The 18,227-nt window shown below is 56.0% G+C and overlaps 1 protein-coding gene across 1 annotated transcript in view; it reads right to left on the bottom strand.

The window, feature by feature from the left end:
* Positions 1–690: 690 nt before the first annotated feature.
* The window catches only part of TBC1D10A (TBC1 domain family member 10A), a 43,867-nt gene continuing 26,330 nt past the window's right edge, over positions 691–18,227 (bottom strand). Inside the window, exons 3-7 of the mRNA XM_073313379.1 lie at positions 10,839–10,946; positions 6,758–6,864; positions 5,097–5,211; positions 2,992–3,057; positions 691–990 (exon numbers count right to left, since the gene is read on the bottom strand). Of these exons, the coding sequence (XP_073169480.1) occupies positions 691–990; positions 2,992–3,057; positions 5,097–5,211; positions 6,758–6,864; positions 10,839–10,946 (696 nt within the window). The remainder of the gene's footprint in view (positions 991–2,991; positions 3,058–5,096; positions 5,212–6,757; positions 6,865–10,838; positions 10,947–18,227) is intronic.

Below are 18,227 nucleotides of genomic sequence, written 5' to 3'. Positions count from 1 at the left end.
GAGTCGGCTCTCCAGAGCTGCCCACAGGCACCATAGCCGGGGGATGCAGCCAGAACAAGACGGAATTTCCAAGCAGCCCCAACAGGGAGCAGAGACGCTGATGAGCCAGCCCCGGCAGGGAGGAGTTCATGAGGGGGCTCAGCCAGGCCACAGTACCAGCTCCAGGGGCCTGAGAACCCCTCCGCTCCCCAGTGCTCAGGGTGATAGCGGACGAAGTACGGGGAAGGAGAGAGCCCAGCCCTTTGGAACAAAGGTCCTCAGTGTCATGGGGACAGGAAAGGGCCTGGGCTGCTGACAGATGGAGTATGTGGGATCTTGCTCCTGCCCCGGCCCTGTTCAGCACAGAGAAACACCCAGCACTAGTGATCTGTATCCCCATGTTAAACGGCCAATCCTGTTTGTTCCCAAGGCACACAGCAGCTCCTGCCCTTCCAGGAGTGAGCCCAAAGAGCAGCTGGGGCCCAGCTGAACCTGCCAGAAAGCAGCTCCCACTGCACTGTCACTTGCCAGCAGAGGCCAGTTGAGCAGGAGTGTTGGTTTGATCATTTCCACTTCTGCAGCCAAAGACTGAGAACTTTGTGACAGATGGGGAAACTGAGGCACAGAGAGGCAGCCAGTGGCAAAGGCAGGTATAAAACCAGGCCCCATGGGTTAGAATGCTACGCTAGGGCCATGAGAACATGGCTTCCCTCAGTGCAGACAGCTGAACTGGCGGCCAGGCTTGCAAGACCCCCAGATGCCCGTAAGCTGGAATGCTCTGCCCCAGGAGCACAGAGCAGCCCAGGAGACCCATGCGCTACCTTCACAGAAGAACATGTCCCAGACACGCAGCACGGAGCTCCACGGTAGGGTCCTGGAGAAGGCACACATGAACCACTCCGTCATGTACAGGATGGGATCGATCTTCTGCTTGCTCAAGTGCTTGTAAGCCACGGGTGCGAACCTGTGCAGCAGTGAGAAGAGGATCTCCCCATCCAGCTGAATGGCCTCCTGTAAGGAGAGCGACAGGTTACGGGAAGGGAGAGGCGCTGCTGGGGAGGACCAGGGATGGGCCATCCCTCCAAACGGTGCCCACCCTCAATCCACACACTTATGGCCACCAAAACACAGCCAAAAAGCTGCCGTCTGCCAGCGGCCGCCCAACAGGAGAGGCAGGGCCGACTGCACCAGCTCCCAGCTGGCCACAGTGGTGCTACCATGCTCCAAGTTACTAGGCTTTACATTTCTCACTCTCTCCAGCTGGGACCCTGACAGGCTGCTGAGGCAGAGACTGGGTATTTGGGGCTGACCCAGGTGCCAAGAGGAAGGTGTCAACAGCTGTGAAGCTAGCCACCAGCTGCCACCAGCAGCAGCAGAGAAGTAAGGTGCTAAGTCTGCTGGGAAAAGTGATATTGACAAAGTTTCTTCCTGTCCCCTCAGTATTAAACAGTAACTAGTTAAAAATAATTTTTGCTTATAACAATTCAATAAAAATGTATTTTAGTCTTAATTTAAAAGCGGTGAGAAAAGAAATTCAGTTTAAACAAGGTTATAAGTTTAGCATGTAAAATAGTGTTAAATATAAAAATGTGTTTTTAATTTAGAAGGGAAGGTGGTCACACTCAGAGGCTTGCTGTGTGAAAGGGGCTGCCAAGACAGTGTTAGAGAACCACTGGTCTAGGTTTTCATGTGCCCCACCAGTGCAGTCTCCAAGTGTGCCCCACAGCTGGGTCAGCATCACCCCCATTGTACAGGAGGAAACGGAGGCGGGGAGGGGCAGTGACTTGCTAAGGTCAGCAGGCATCTGGCAGAGCCAGGAATTGGACCCAGAGCCACAGAATCCCAGTCCACGGCCGTCCTTCCTCTCCGCAGCTGCTGGAGCTCGGTCTCCAGGGCTGCCCAGCCAGAGGCATGTCCTACCAATGCAGAAACACACTGGTAAACCCCAGTCCCCCTGAGACTCTCCTCCCCGGCCTCGGAGTGACCCACTCCCGATGCATTATGGGAACCTACTGCCCTCCTGGTGGAAGCAGATACTGCAGAATGGGAAGGGGGAGGGGAGAAGTGGTTTGGACTCCAGCAGAGAAGCCAGTCCTCGCTAGGAGGGTCTGGTGCAAGCCCATCGTCCTGCCCACGGTGGCAATGCAGTCTAAGTGAAGTGCTCAGGGCCGCGTGGGCCTGGAGGGGACTGGCAGGACTCCTGTTTGGGGAGGGGGAGAAACAGCCTGTGAACAGAGCCTCTTGCTGTGTCAGATAAAGATCTCAGTATGTGAGAGTGGGATTCACGCTCCACTGCGGCTGCACACAGATCAGCTACTGCAAGCGCAAGGTCAGCGCACGGGACCCAGCTCCCCCCTCACCCCTGCATGAGCCACTCCCCAGTGTGCAGTCACTGCCCCGGGCTGGCCATTGTAAGCCACAGGCTGCTGATGGGCCATGGAAGGAAACCCAAAGCAACTCCCTATGGGTGCTCTAGACATCCCAGCCTAGCCACAGAGCTGCTTTGGGAAGGCTGGAGCATCCACCTGCCTCTCTGATCCATCCAGGACAGACCATTGCTGGACTAACCCGACATGTAGCTCAGTAGCACCCGATGTGCTCATGAGGTCAGGAACCCACTGGGCCAGGCGCAGAACAGCCTCTGTGCCCAGCCTAGCGAGGCAGGGCCAAGGAAACAGCATCCCCAGGGTACAGGGGAGGAACTGAAGCCCAGGGTCACACGGTCCTGCAGAGTGGAGCTGAACTCCTGTCTCCTAGCGCAGGGCCTAACCCTGTGGCCACCCTCCCTCTGGAGCAGGTGGCCCAACAGGGCCTTTGCTACAGACCCTCTGCAATCAACCCTCTCTGGGCTCTGCTCTGGTAAACCAGGTCTACCCGAGCCCCTGGTGACTATCACAGGCAGAGGAAGCCAACTGGCCTCCTGCTGCTGACCCAGGTGACTACCAGCTGCTTTCTGGGGGGCAGGCTCAAGGGTGTCAGAGGGACCCCTCCCTCCTGCCCACCCTCACTCACCAGCTTCTCACTGTAGTAGCCGGGGAGGTACTTCTCGCAGATCTGCACCAGGCACCAGAAGGCTTGCTGCAGGAGGAAACGGGCCATCAGTGCAGGACAGGGCAGAGCACGCTGCAGCCCTCCTGGAGATGCCCTCCACGCGCTCACTGCTGTCAGTGCAGCTCCCGGCCCCCCGCTTGCCAGCGCTGCTCCTCCCAACCCACGGGGCCCAGTAAGGGGAAACGCAGCCCTATGGGCACCCTGCTTCTGTGTAGCGATACTACTGTGCCTAAAAGCAGGGCCAGCCTGCGCCCAAAGGGCCTGCCCCCCTTCCCTGTGGCCATGCAGCAAGCTCCGCCCCGTGGCACAAGTCACCCTGGGCCCTCGCCATCCCTCTCCCCAGCCTGCCCAGAGGCACCTCATTCCCGATTTTCAGAGGGCTGAGCACCCAGCTCCTACCCATCAGTGGGAGCCCAGGTTGAGCACACCAGAAAGCCAGGCTGGTTAGTGCTGGTGGTGGGGACACGTATCTGAGATGGGAAGGGCTCAGGGGACGGAGCCCCGGAGAATTCAAGGCCATGCTGTAACGCGGCTGCGCTCCAGGAGAAGTTTATTAATCCCAGCTCTCTGCTAGAGCTAGTCACCAGCCATTCCCAGCGCCTCACGGAGGCCAGGCTCACTATCCCCATTCTGCAGATGGGGAAACAGGCAACAGGGAGGGGAAAGGACTTGCCCAAGGTCACCCAGCAGCAGAGCTAGGCATGGAACCCAGGTCTCCAAATCCCAGGCCAGCACATTAGCCATTATGCCACACTGCCATAACCCAGAGCTGGGAGAGGAATCCGAGGCAGGGAGTCCTGCCAGTTACAATGTCTCAGGCGCTGGGAAGCCCCATCGCCCAGAAGGCAGACAAAGCTCCTGGCGTTCTCAGGATGGGGGAAGAGATGATAGAGCAGAAGCCAGAACCAATGTCAGTGGGATGCCTGCCTTAGTATTTCCTTAGGCTGACTCCATATCCTCCAGGGCCCAGAACACTTCTGATACCGCTGGGGGGTGCGGCAGCCCAGTGCAAGGGTCAGTCGGCTGTGGGGAGGAAGTGGGGTGGGAGATCCTTTCTGGGGAGAAAGGAACAAGCGCTCCACACCGCCTCCTTAGCTCAGCCTGAGCAGGCACCAGCCAGCTCTGTCACACATTGGAGAGAGGAGAGGTTCTGCAGCGAGTGCCCAGTGAGAGCTGCCGCTCGCTGGTGCCCCTGGCTGGGTGGCTGCAGGCCAATCCAGACGTGAGCAAGGTTGTCTGCAGGGGCCAGACACGTCTCGGTTCTCAGCGTGTGGAAACTCAAACAAGGCAGCTGCAGCAGCTCCTCCACCATTATAAAAAGTTGGGGAGACCCAACAGCCCATCCCCCGTGGGCACAGGGTCCTGCAGTCCCTGGCGAACAGCTCCTAGGCCACTCCCTAGGTGGCTACTCCACCCCTTGGGCTGAATACGAGGTTAACCCCCCATCGGGAGAGCTCCTTTCCCCTGCAACTCCTACTCCTAGGCACAACCAGCATCCCAGGGAAGGCCCTACTCACTGGGGTTTTGCTGCCACAGCCCCTTGCCCTGCCTCTCCTCCTTGCGGGTGGGGGGAGGGGAGTGTCAGCCCTGCAGTCTCCAAACAGTTGCGAGTCCTCGGTCCCTTCCCAGCCCCCTCACTGGAGGACAGGGAGCTTCCCGAGAGGACTAGAGATTCCTCTCCTTAGCATGGGTCAGATCCCGCCAGAGCATCGCTACCTGCCATTACACCAGCCCAAACCAGCCCTCAGGCCAATCTGTGCAGGGAGCACGCAAAGGGGGTTGGTTCCGTCGTGCTAGAAGATGTCCTCTCCAGGAGATCATGCCTAGGGCAGAAAGGAAACAGGGACCCCCTCCTCACTCCCTCACAGCTGCTCCACCCCCAGCCTCCTCAACCACCTCCAGGGAGTTAAGTGGGCTCTTTCCAGTGCAAGGGCCAACCCAGGTGGAAATACCGGGCAGGGTGACAGGGCAGGCTGACGGGCCGTGCTCTGGGGCAGAGTCCCCGGAGGGGCGGTGTGTGTCAGAGCCCTCCCCTGGCCCCGGCTGAGGCGGTGTGCAGTCACTACCTCTGCAGGCATGTGCATGAGCAGCACTGCTGCGACGGGAGCCTGGGCCTGGCAGTAGCCCTCCTCTGGCCGGTACAGCGTGTAGGCCTTCAGCACCCGGAACAAGTCTTGCTGCCTGCAGAGAAACAGCACCCATTGAGCAACGGGCAGCAGGGACACAGACAGGAGGCACGTGGGGGTGGTGTCTGATCTCCCACCTTTAGGCTCTGGAGCCCAGGAAGGGCACCTTGCCCCAGCATCTGTAGGTGGGCAATCTCACAGTGCCGGGAACAAAAAGATCTACTTAGCACCTCACCACTACAGCCCCAGGAGCCAGCAGCAAACACTGGTTGGTTGAAGTCCTGCATGAGGATACCTCCCAGTCCACAGCAGCAAATCAAGTAGATGCCGACCTCAGCACAAAATCATTTTTCTTTCAGTCGGACGCCAGGCACTAGTCTAGCAATTCCATGCTGCTGAGGACTGGAGTTCGCCCAGACAGATGACTCCAGTCCATCTCTGCTCTGTTCCTGTACCAGGAGGGCAAGACACGGGCTGAATGCAGTCCAAGTCGGCTGTGGCACGGAGGGCCTTCCAGGCACAGCAGATCGCAGCCCAACAAGGCTTTGCACTGGGATCTGCTCCACCACTCTTCTCAGAACCCGCCTAAGCCCTGACACCTGCAACGCCCTGCACCAGACAGGCAGCTGGAGTGCAAGGACTGCTGCTTATGGCAGTCACCTCACCGGGACCTGGCATTTCCCCACCAAGATTAAACTCTTTGGCCGGGGCTCGCTCTTATGCACATAAACAGGGCCATGCAGACACTACTGCAATGCACATAACCAGACCGAGGCTTTGATCTCATCAGCAACAACTCCACGGGGAGCTCTGGTGTCTTGTTCTCACTGGGTGCGTACAAGGCAGTTAGCTCCGTCATCCTCTCAGACCTGGAGCCCTTCAACAAGGTTAATCACGTTTCATCAAGGGGCTGACAACCAGCCTCCGACTCCCGCCCTCGCTGATCTGGCTGGAGATGCTGACTCAGGCGGCTCTCCAGATGGGAGAAGGAGAACCTGCCTTGCCCTGGGAGCCTGGCACTAGTGTGATGGAGACCTGGGATGGAGCTACTCAGTCATGCTCTATTGGCCGATGTGCCCAGGCCTGTAGTTCTCTGCACAGAGGGACACAGCTCAGGACATGCCTGGTTACCAGGTCACCGGGAGAGGCCTCTCCCATTGCTATGTACACATCTCCCTTTCACTCCACACTTCATGTGAATAGCAAGCTCGCCCTGCCTCTGTTTGATCACGTGTCCACATCCCTCCACCCCGTAGCGTCCCTCTTGCAAGGCCCTTCACCAGGCCCATCAGGGGCTTTAGCGTGACTTGCACAAAGACTGAATGCCAACATGGAGTCAGACCACCAGGACCAGGTGATGAACAACAGAGGGAGCCCGGCCCACATAAACTCTGACCACGTCCATTGCTGCTGGGTCTGAGCACAAGGGTGGGCTGGCTGCGGGAGAGGCAGATGCAACACTGGAGAAGGGAGTAAACAAGACTCTATGAGCTGATCTGCAGGTAACCTGGCTCAGCTGCGGTCACCCCAGAGCCTCGGCTACCAGGCCCTATGGATGCTGCAAACAACCAAGTCACATGCCACAGAGTGGGAGCACTTACCCGTGTCCTCCCCGAGACACAAACATTTCGTGGAATGGGAACTGCCTGTGGAGATCCCGCTCAATCACATCCAGCCACTTGGGGTCCCCCAGCGAGAGATCCAGCTCCTAGGAAGGAGAGCGAGCACATGAGTAACCACAGTATGTTGGGGGAGCTCACCACCCACTTGCCTCAAACGTCACGTTCACCTCTCAACGAGGTCACAGATTGGCTTGGAAGGATGAAGCTGATGAAAAACGTTTCCATGGATGACGATGAAATTTACAGTTAGGCAAGTAGAAAAACGCTGTTTGAGAACAGAGTAAAAACCCAGTGATTTCAACTTTTGAATGAGGCTTGTTACAAATGGACTCGCAACTGTATAGTACAAACAGGTGTGATCTGTTGATCAAGGGTATTTACTTTGTATATTTTGACATGTGATGTTGACAAATGTGTTTTAACTGGTTTATACAATTTAACTTCCTGAATCTCAGTGCCAGTCACTAAATAATGTCTAAGGCTCCCATAATTCCCTGCAACTGTGAAATTTAAAAATCAATAAACATTGAAAAAGATGCTCAAAACCAAACACCAATATCCATCAAAATCATACAGTGCTAAAAACTCAATCCTGCCAGCCCTAATCCTAGTGCAGCTACAACCCGCCAGCGTGCACCAGGACCCATGGTCAATGGCTCATCTCAGCGCCAGCCACCAATACCACATTCCTTGGTGACTGCCTGTTCTGAAACTTCCTGAGTGCAGCCCCAGCAGGGAGAGGCTACTGGTGCCCTGCAGTCAATGCTCACAGCATGGCCTGAATGAGCTCCATCTTATGGTGAAGCAGCTTCCGTCTCCCTAGATCATCCCAAAATGGGGTCGGAGGATAAGAACCCCAAGGATCAAGTGCCCTGCACCTGTGCGGAGCCACGAGACAAGAGATTCCAGCTGCACAATCCAAAGGCTCCCCTAGCCCTCATGAGCTGGGGTGGGACAATGTTTCAGATCCACATTCACTCCCCCGCACCTCACATCCCAGACACCTGGGTCCCTCCCCTGCAGCCTGTATGGGTGGGTGACAGCGGCTGAGTCAGACGGAGGCTACGGAAACCTGAATCCACGAGGAGGTGAGGTTTGGCATTTCTCACTCCCAATTGTGGTATCAACTCTTCCTTTGGGCCATGTCCCACATGCAGGCCCAGGCAGGTCGCGGGGCTGTGACTCCAAGGGCTGTGGGAATGGCTCCAAGCAGGTGAGCCATAAACAAGAGCTACCCTGTGTGGCCAGCCTGGGACAGCCAGCTCAGGCTGCATCCACTCCACTTGGGAGCTCCTCCGCACTCGTCAGCCCCTGGGCCCCCACTACCAGCATCCCCACTGCTGCCACACTTCTCCTCTTGTCATCAGACCAGCCGCCACTCCCTAGTGATGGGCGAGGGATTCCCCAACAGAGCCACCAATCCGGTGAACTGGAGGAGACCAGCAGTGGGAAACTTGAGAGAAGGCCTCTGCGCAAGGCTAGCTGGAGCTCATCTGTCCTGTCAAAGCAGGTGGCCACAGGAGCCACGGCTGCACCTAGACCAGGGGTCTCAAACACATGGCCCACGGGGTTATTTTCTGCGGCCTGCCAGCTCCCCGCAGCACCCCTGCCCCTCCAGCATTTACCGAGAGCTGCTTCGGCCCGGCACACACCAGGAGCAAGGCAGGCTCCCTCCCTGCCTGCCCTCTCACTGGGAAGCAGCCGGGACCTGGGGGTAGGGGGAGCACAGGGGTCTGCATGTTGCCCTGGCAGCTCCGCCAGGTACCTCCCCCGAAGCTCCCATTGGCCGGGGCTCCCCATTCCTGGCCAATAGGAGCTTCAGGGGAGGTACCTGGACCCTTGTGCCCCCTCCCAATCCTTTAGGTGCCAGCCACTTCCCAGAGCGGCGCAGGGAGCCTGCCCTGCCCCCAGTGATGCCGGGCCGGACCCGCCCCCGAATCCCTCTTGCAGCCGAACCCCCTGCCCTGTGCCCCCGCTGCACCCCGCACCTCTCCTGCACCCTGACCCCCTGCCCTGAGCCCCCTGCCGCACCCCGCACCCCCTGGGGGCAGGGAGGGGGGCGGAGTTGGGGCGGGAATTTCAGGGAAGGGGTTGGAATGGGGGCAGGGCCTCATGGAAGGGGTGGAGTGGGGACGGGGACAGGGCAGCAGGGATGGTCAGTGATGCGGGCCAATGTACTAGTCCTCATGTGGCCCTCGTGGTCATTTGAGTTTGAGACCCCTGACCTAGACCCAGCACTTGGTCTCCTGAGCTGATGAATGGGGGGCGGATGAAGTCCCAGCTAACCTCAGCCCAAGTACAGCACACAGCAAGTGCCCCCTCCTGCCCCCCAGCCTTAAATATGGACCTCAGCCTTGACCTAGAGGGATCGGTCTCATCTTCTACGGCAGCACCCACCTGTCCATGCTACAAGAGTCACCCAGCACAGGCTGGCAGCTGAACGAGCTCAGGTGCCCCCTGCCAGCAATAGGTAGTCTCCAGAGCAGACAGGGCTGCAGAGTGGAGTACAGAGGCTCATGTTTCGTTTACAGCAACTCTGACCTTTGTTTCACTCCATTCAATTCAGGTTTCTGTGCTAATCCCCTGGAATGTGTTTATCACCAGCTGGTCAGGGTTAAGTGATCCATACCCAGGGATTAGCACAGCCCAGCAGGAGGCCAGCTGGCATTATGGAGTGGGAGGGGGGTAAAGAGCCCTGGCTTTCAGTTTTGCTGCAGTAGCTCCCAGCAAGAAGTGGAGGGGAGACCAAAAATCCCCTTCCCACACTTCTTCTCCGAGGGGGGGGGGGAGAGGAGGGCAGGGGGCTTGTTTGCTCGTTAGGTCCTTCTCCTAAGCAAAATTCACTGCATAGAGGGAGTGCCTGGGAAGCACTTGTGGGTGGCTAGTTACACCGAGTTCTTTGGGGCAGGGCCCCTAGGGGCTGTGTCTATACAGCACCTGGCACAGTCCTGGGCCACAACTGGGGCTGCTATGGGTGAGGGTACTAAAAATAGATCTAGTTAGTGCTGGCTCTCCTCATTTCCAACTGTGCATGCTAAGCAACCCCTAACTTTAACGGTGCTGGAGCAGCAGCTGCTGGAGGTGCCAGTAGGACGTTATATCTGGGGAAGGCTGGGGCAGTGGGGGGGATCGGGGTGATGGCCACAAGACACTAGCACTACGAAGCCTTGATTCTGGGGTTGTCCCTCTGTGTTTCAGGCCACGGGGGGAGAAGTGCAGAAAGCTCTGGGAGAGGGGGGCAGCTGGCCACCTGATCGGAAACAGACACTATCCCACAGCGTCTGCCCCATTGCTGCAGCACCTGCCTCAAGTGCAGCCGTACGTGTCAGGGCCCAGCGTTTAGTACTGAGCTGTGGAGCTGACAGAGCCCTCAGCCTCGGTGAGGTCAGGCATGGGCATTCTGCCTCCTTACCTGAGCGCGTCAGCAGAAAGGGGGGACCGACCACGCACCGATACAAGATGGGACGCTCGCACTGGGGCTAGTGTCTGCTAGATACTGGATCACGGCCACCAGGCGTTTAAACAGGAGATTGACACAGCTTCTCAGCCCTGCACAGTGGCAACTGGGCGAGCGGAGATGGAAGAGGATACCAAAAGGGCAGGATTGGAGCCAGGAAGAACAAGCCAGTCAAAATATCACCACTCAGACTGGCCCCCAAGCCTCTCACCTCAGCCTCAGGGAGGGTGCCAACACCAGACAGGCTGGGACTGTTTTAATCTTGTAATGAAAGCTCAGACAGGTTGGGGAAACCCGTGCAAAGGCCCAGAGGGGGTAGTTTGTACCTTGAATTGCTAACACTCTGGGCAGCACATGTAGGTGTGGGCCCTTCAGCTGCTGGACGGAGATCCAGTCCCAGTGGTGCAAAGGGCAATGTGAAAGCAAGAGCTGCCATGACCTGCTGCTGCAGGCGACAGGCAGGTCATCCTAGTTAGGGAGGCCACCTAAGACGCCAGCAGCGTCCCACATGGGCACATCCTTTGGGCTCATTTTGCAGCAGCACCACTAACCCCTGGGGAGCTGCAGATCAGATCGGAAAAGGAGAAAACGAGAACAGCTTACGTCAAACCTGCCAGCATTCTGTTCCAGCTTGACCTTGCCCCCCGAAAGGTACTGCCAGGCCCGGCCCCGCAGGGAGGGCGGGATCCCCTTCTGGCAGCGCAGCTGGATCTGAAAGGCAAAGGAGCACAGGCACTGAGACCAGGTGGGGCCCGATATGAACACAGGGGCTAACCACAGAGAGAAGTGCAGCAATCTAACAGGCACCCAGCAACTGGCACACCAGAATGATTCACTAGCCCAGTCGGCAATCTGCGGCCAAAGGCAGCACACGAATTGATTGTTAGTTGCACTCTGCTACCAGCCAAGGTCCCGGCCTGGATGGATGGAACCCCGGGACGGCAGAGGGCTGTGCGGGGCCAGCGGCCAGAACTCCTCAGTGCGCTCAGCCAGTCTGGGGTCCTGTCCATCCAGGCCAGCAGTGGGATGAATGGGGCTGGCAGCCGGGACCCCAGACCAGCAACGCGGGTGACAGACGGGACCCCAGACGGGCAGCAGGCTGAGTCAGTCTGGGGTTCCGGCTGCTGGTCCTTGCCAGCCAGGGTCCCGGCTGCCGGCACCACTCAGCCCGCTGCCAGCCTGGGGTTCCATCAGGAGGGGAGGGGGGGGGGCTGTAAATGTAAAATTTATCACTGGCACACGAAACCTTAAATTAATGAAGACTTGGCATGCCACTTCTCAAAGGTTGCTGACCCCTGCACTAGCCAGACGCACACTGGCTTGCTTCACTCCAAAAGCAGCCACCTCTGGGCGATAGGCAGCAGCGGCTTGAACAGAGCACAGTGACACAGCATGGCAGGGCAGCGAATGAGGCACACTGCAGGGGACTGGAGAGTAGCAGAAGGAAATCTGGCACAGAGGCGGAGGCTGGCTCCCCAGCTGCGTGGGAAGCACCACAGGCCCCGACTGAGCACTGGGATGAGGGGCTTGGGCTGACATCCCGCTCCACGTTCTGGCCAGGCTGGGCTAGCAGCTGACAGAGGCAATGGGACGGGCATGCAGACACAATGCTGGCCGATGCTACGGCATCTTGCCAACATTGGCATTGTACAGTTCAGAGCACGCTATGGAGTGACCCTCAGGCACACACAGAACCAGACCCCTCCTGCCCTCCTGCACCAGCACTCAGACTGGGGATCAAACTCTGAATTTGGGGCAGCCGCAGTCAAGGCTTCGAGTTGCTTGGGAAGCTCAGGGGAAAATTTCCGCAGCACCAGGAACCAGTTCACATTAGGAGCCCTGACGTTGTGGGAATGATCAGCCCAGCTCCAACACACTCTGGGATCTTTGAGGCAGCAGCCACAGCATGCCAGCAGAGATGCCAGGCTGCCTGCAGGGGCTGAGGGCTTGGAAGAGCCACTGAAGCAGTTGCATCTCCTCAGCCCTGCTCCTGAATGCAGTCTCAGCTTTGGGAGAGGGACCTGGCTGCTGCAAAGCCCAGCCTATCCGAGGGAGCTGCCATTTCATGCCAGGAACCAGAGGGACAGGGTTTTGGTTTTGCAGCCAGCTGAGCAGTGGCCAAAGAGCCACTCGAGCCCTCTTCACCCAGGATGTGGGACTCTGGAATCTGCATTTTGGGGGTGTCAGGGCAGATAACGAGCCACTTCCTGGCTCCCCGAGCAAAGCTAACAGGAAACCCCAGGAATTCAATTCAGGCCACCACGGCTTCATTAATGATTTCAAGGGAATCATGCTACTATGCAAACCCCTCAGCCTCAATGGCTCCCTGCAGCTCCGGGGAAGGGTGGCTGCCCAGGGCAGCACAGGGGAAAGTTTAAAGGTTCAGAGACAGCAGCCGGGGCTGGGGATGGCTGCAGTTTCACAGTCCACATCAGCAGCAAGACAAAGCAGCATCTAGATCAGGATCAGCCCTCCCCAGGACTCAGCCAGCCAGCAAGACTCAGCCACAACACAGACTAGGCTGGGGCTTTGTATTATGAAACAAAACAGAGCCCTTCCTCGGCTCCTGGGGCACACTGACCCTCCCAGCCTGCACACAAGCTCTGCAGTGTCAGAGAGCAGCTGAGTACCTGGACACAGAGGAAGAGTGGAAGGCAGTCAGGCATATGGAAGCTGCTGCTTTCCACTGCTTCCTTCTTGCAGCCCTGGTGCTGAGCCAGGGCTAGGGCTGCTGGGCACGAGGTGGCACACTCCAGGGAGGAGAGGCAGCAGTGCTGCAGGAGGGGTCTCCCCACTAGGGAAGGGGAAGCCTGACTCTACTGTAGCTTTGTGCACCAAACCAATTGTCAGGGCTTCCTCCCCACTCTGAACTCTAGGGTACAGATGTGGGGATCTGCATGAAAGACCCCCTAAGCTTATTTCTACCAGCTTGGGGTAAAACTTCACCAAGGCACAAACTTTTTGCTCCCCCTCCCCCCCCAGGGGGGGGGCGCGGGTACGCTGCCACCACCAAGTGATTTAACAAAGAATCAGGGAAAGGACCACTTGGATTTCCTATTCCCCCAAAATATTCCCTCAAGCCCTCACACCCCCTTTCCTGGGGAGGCTGGAGAATAATCCTAACCAATTGGTCACAAAGTAATCACAGGCCAAACCCCTGGGTTTTAGGATTATAGAGAAATCAGTCAGGCTCTTAAAAGAAACAGAACTTTATCAGAAAGAAAAAAAAAAGTAAAAGCAGCAGCTCTGTGACATCAGAATGGAAGATAATCTCACAGGCCGTCAGATTCACAACATAGAGAATCCCTCTTGGCAAAACCTTCAGTTACAAAAAGACACAAAAACAGGAATACACATTCCCTCCAGCACAGCAAATTTCACAAGTCAAAAACAAAAGCAAAATCTAACTCTCTTTCTAGCTAGATTACTTACTAATTCTATAGGAGTTGAATTGCTTGCTTTCTTGATCTGTCCCCGGGCAGAGGCATCACACAGACAAAACCTCCCCCACCCCGCCCCCACACCCAGATTTGAAAGTATCTTGTCTCCTTATTGGTCATTTTGGTCAGGTGCCAGCCAGGTTACCTGAGCTTCTTAACTCTTTACAGGTAAGAGGATTTTATAGTACTGTATCAGAGCTTTTTAACCCCTTCCCTTTAAATTCTGACACGACATACTGTTTGGGGGAGCTCAAATGATCAGCCCCGCTCCTCCCATGACAGCAGTGCCAGCTGGCTTCCACCACAATGCCCACCTTCGCAGAGACAGAGCCGGGAGGTGAAGGGCCCCAGTGACCCTTTTTTAGGAGCCTAGGAATTGCCACAGCACATCAGACCTTAGACCCATCTAGGCCAATACCCTGTCAGACAGCAGCTAGCTCCGGCTATTTCAGATGCAGGTGCAAAAAACCCACCAGCTGGCAGTTCAGGAATAATTTGTCTCCCAGGAAGTTTGTTCCCAACCTCCATCAGTTAGTAGTTAGCATGAGGGTTTCTCTCTTACCCTGTGTACTGCAATAGTAGATACTCATTGCGGCAAGTGTCCAGTCCTTGTCTGAATCTAAGCTATTGGCCACATTTTGTGGCAGTGAGTTCCACAGGTTAACTGGGCATGGTGTATCAAAAAGGACTCCGCTGAGCCAGACTGTCTTGTAGGAGCCAGCCAACATTCAGTAGCTCTGTGCAAGAGGAACAAGGGAGCGTGTCCATCAGAACATCCTTTGGCTAAGCGGGATCCATTAATCAAGGTTGCAGCATAATGGCAGTGGCTGGAGCCAGGCAGGAGCAGTGACAGAGACCTTCCCATGCCAGCACCGCCAGTGCATTCCCATCCAAAACCCCCTGCTACCCACATGCCAGGCCAGGCCTGAGGGGCAGCAGCAGCCACCACAGCTGCCACCCGAGGCAAACATCCACAACCTGCAGTAGTTTTTGGATGCACGTGTTCAGTTGGGACCAAAGCCCAAATCATGAGGGAGCTGGCTGCTTCCCCATGAAGGGGAGAATCAGTAGAGCTCTCTAGCTACCAGGAAACAGGCTGAGGCACAGAGATAGCTACCCAATGGGCTATTCAGCCAGATGAATTTAGAGCCTGAGAATGATTGCAGGGTTAGAAGACACCTTACAGCAACAGATCCCAGGAGCTCCATGTTTAGCTTAGAGAAGGATAAGGGTGACGTGATCAGTCGAAGTACCCACATGGGGAACAGATATTGGACAGTGTGCTCTGCAGGCTAGCAGAGAAAGGTATAACACAATCCAATGGCTGGAAGCTGAAGCTAGACAAATTCAGATGGGAAAATAAGGCACAAGTTTTTAAACAGCGAGAGTAACTAACTACTGGAACGATCCACCAACAGGTGTGGTGAATTCTCCATCATGGGCAGATTTTAACCAGCATCGGAAGCATCTCCAACAGCCACACCAGTTCAGACAGGAATTCATTCAGGGCAGTTCTCGGCATGTGTTAGGTCAGACTGGAGGGTCCCAGGGGTTCCTTCAGATCAAGGAAGTGGCCGTCAGTGGATTGCAGCGGAGCTGATCCAGTTGCCCCACCCAAGCCACACCACATGGAGGCGGCTCTGGGAATGCAGGAAGGCGCCCTGAGGTTTCCTTATGCAGTCCTCTCACAGTACATGGTCTGGCCGGGAACCTGCCACACATCTGCCACTAGGGCTACCAAAGCCAACCTGTCAGCCTCCCCAGTGCCCTAGAAGCACCCAAGGCCCACAGCCAGGAATTACCCACCAAAGCCCAGAGCTGCCACTCAGATCTTGTAACTTAACGATGCTAGAAACAGCTTCTCTATATAAAACAGTGACATCAGGAGGAGACGGGGGTGGCAGCAGGGGGACTGCAGCCCTGGGCTATGGTCCAGCCAGGGGGCAGAGGGTAGATTTACGGGGACCTCTCAGCATGGCCCAGTCATTTTATAGCAGCTGCTTCCATCAGGAGTCCAGCTGTCTGAGACTGCGCCGATCAGCCCAGCAGACACCTTCTCTACCAAAGACCCCGATGCCCCACTGGCCAGGCAGGGGGTCATCTCCAGTAGGGGGAAGGCGGATAAAGCTGGAATCGCAGCATCCCCCACAACCCCACTGGTACTGGGGGGACTGGAGGGGTGCAGTCAGCTATGTGAGAGGACGAATCCGAACCCAGTGACCCCTATGTATAACCAGAAACCTCATTCCATACAGGGTTCTAGACCCTGCTTCGCCATTGACTTCGCATGACCTTGGGCAAGTCAGTACAAGTAGGGAAACTGAGGCACACAAGTTGACCACTGACCCCTTGGAGAGTTCGGAGAGATGCTCTATTGGGCATTATCCAGCAGGCTGCCCAGATCCCAAACAGGAGGAAAGCACAGCCCTGCAATCCTCAGCTGGCTGTGCTCCAGCTGCATTCCCATTAGATCTGCTTCTACTCCCTAATGGGCCAAACTCTGAGCAGTTGTCAGGAAGGCTCTGGAGGCAGATTGTCACCAGAACGAGCTGGAACTGGGCTTGTTTGCTCACTGCAGTTCTTAGAGCGAGATCTGTCCACCAGGCATTCAGGGAAGCACCAGAGACAGACGGAATGCAGAAGGGAGTGCAACCCAACAGAGAGCCCCAGATCTCCGACTTCTCTTTCTTTTTCAGAGTCCAGTAAGGACGACACCTGGTCTCCAAGGGAAGCCAGGAAATCACGCCACAGATCTGAGAGGAGGGCAGGTGCAACTCCAGAAGCCCTCTCAATGACCCACTTCACCGCTATGGAACATAGCGCTCCTCAGTTATGGGACAGAGAAGATTTCTCTTGCATGTACCCAGTGCCACCAGTCAGAACGTGAGGTCCTGCACCTTTCATAGAGTATCAGGGTTGGAAGGGACCTCAGGAGGTCATCTAGTCCAATCCCCTGCTCAAAGCAGGGCCAATCCCCAACTAAATCATCCCAGCCAGGGCTTTGTCAAGCCTGACCTTAAAAACCTCTAAAGAAGGAGATTCCACCACCTCCCTAGGTAACGCATTCCAGTGCTTCACCACCCTCCTAGTGAAAAAGTTTTTCCTAATATCCAACCTAAACCTCTCCCACTGCAACTTGTGACCATTACTCCTTGGCTCTGCCATCTGGTACCACTGAGAACAGCCTAGATCCATCCTCTTTGGAACCCCCTTTCAGGTAGTTGAAAGCAACTATCAAATCCCCCCTCGTTCTTCTCTTCTGCAGACTAAATAATGCCAGTTCCCTCAGCCTCTCCTCATAAGTCATGTGCTCCAGCCCCCTAATCATTGTTGTTGCCCTCTGCTGGATACTCTCCAATTTTTCCACATCCTTCTTGTAGTGTGGGGCCCAAAACTGGACAGTACTCCAAATGAGGCCTCACCGATGCCAAATAGAGGGGAAGGATCACATCCCTCGATCTGCTGGCAATGCCCCTACTTATACAGCCCCAATTGCCATTGGCCTTCTTGGCAACAAGGGCACACTGTTGACTCATATCCAGCTTCTCGTGCACTGTAACCCCTAGATCCTTTTCTGCAGAACTGCTGCCTAGCCATTCGGTCCCTACTCTGCAGCGGAGCATGGGATTCTTCCGTCCTAAGTGCAGGACCCCCGCTCTCCTGCTGGTAATAGCTCACCTTAAGTGATCACTTTGGTTACAATGTGTATGGTAACACCCATAGTTTCATACTCTCTATGTATATAGATCTCCCCACTGTATTTTCCACTGAATGCATCTGATGAAGTGAGCTGTAGCTCACGAAAGCTTATGCTCAAATACATTTGTTAGTCTCTAAGGTGCCACAAGTACTCCTGTTCTTTTAACATCCCACACTAGCTGCAACTCCAGGCGTGATTTGGCCTTCCTGATTTCACTCCGGCATGCCTGAGCAATATTTTTATACTCCTCCCTGGTCATTTGTCCAATCTTCCACTTCTTGTAAGCTTTTTTGTGTTCAAGATCAGCAAGGATTTCACTGTTAAGCCAAGCTGGTTGCCTGCCATATTTACCGTTCTTTCTACACATCGGTGTGGTTTGTTCCTGCAACTTCAATAAGGATTCTTTAAAATACAGCCAGCTCTCCTGGACTCCTTTCAGCCCCTCTGCCACCGCACAGCAGCCACCGTTCTGTTTCGCTGCTGAGATACTGGCCAGTCATATCTGGCTTAGCAGAAGCTGCTTTGGCTTAAGGCAGCATGGCTGAGGCTCCCCAGCAATGGGCAGTAACAGCACAGGCTAGCCCCCACCCCAGGTGAGGGCCGCGTTCCTGGAAACACAGCACTTCCTCGTCTACGCGCCAGGGCAGCTTCCAACACAATCAGCCTGAACAAACAGCTCCCGAGCAGAGCAAGGCCCTGGGCAGCGCAGAGCCTTCACACTAACAGGAAGCACTGTGCACAGTGCCCAGAGTGGCGGGCCACCTCTGAAACGCTGATGGCTTCTTTTAAAGCCACAGTCCCCTTCCCACTGGTTTCACAGGCAAGGAGGAAGCAGAGCTGGGAGCAAGACAG

Source organism: Lepidochelys kempii, chromosome 15 (assembly GCF_965140265.1).
Source record: "Lepidochelys kempii isolate rLepKem1 chromosome 15, rLepKem1.hap2, whole genome shotgun sequence".
Classification (NCBI taxonomy): Eukaryota; Metazoa; Chordata; order Testudines; family Cheloniidae; genus Lepidochelys; species Lepidochelys kempii.
This window is presented reverse-complemented; position numbering and strand designations above follow the sequence as displayed.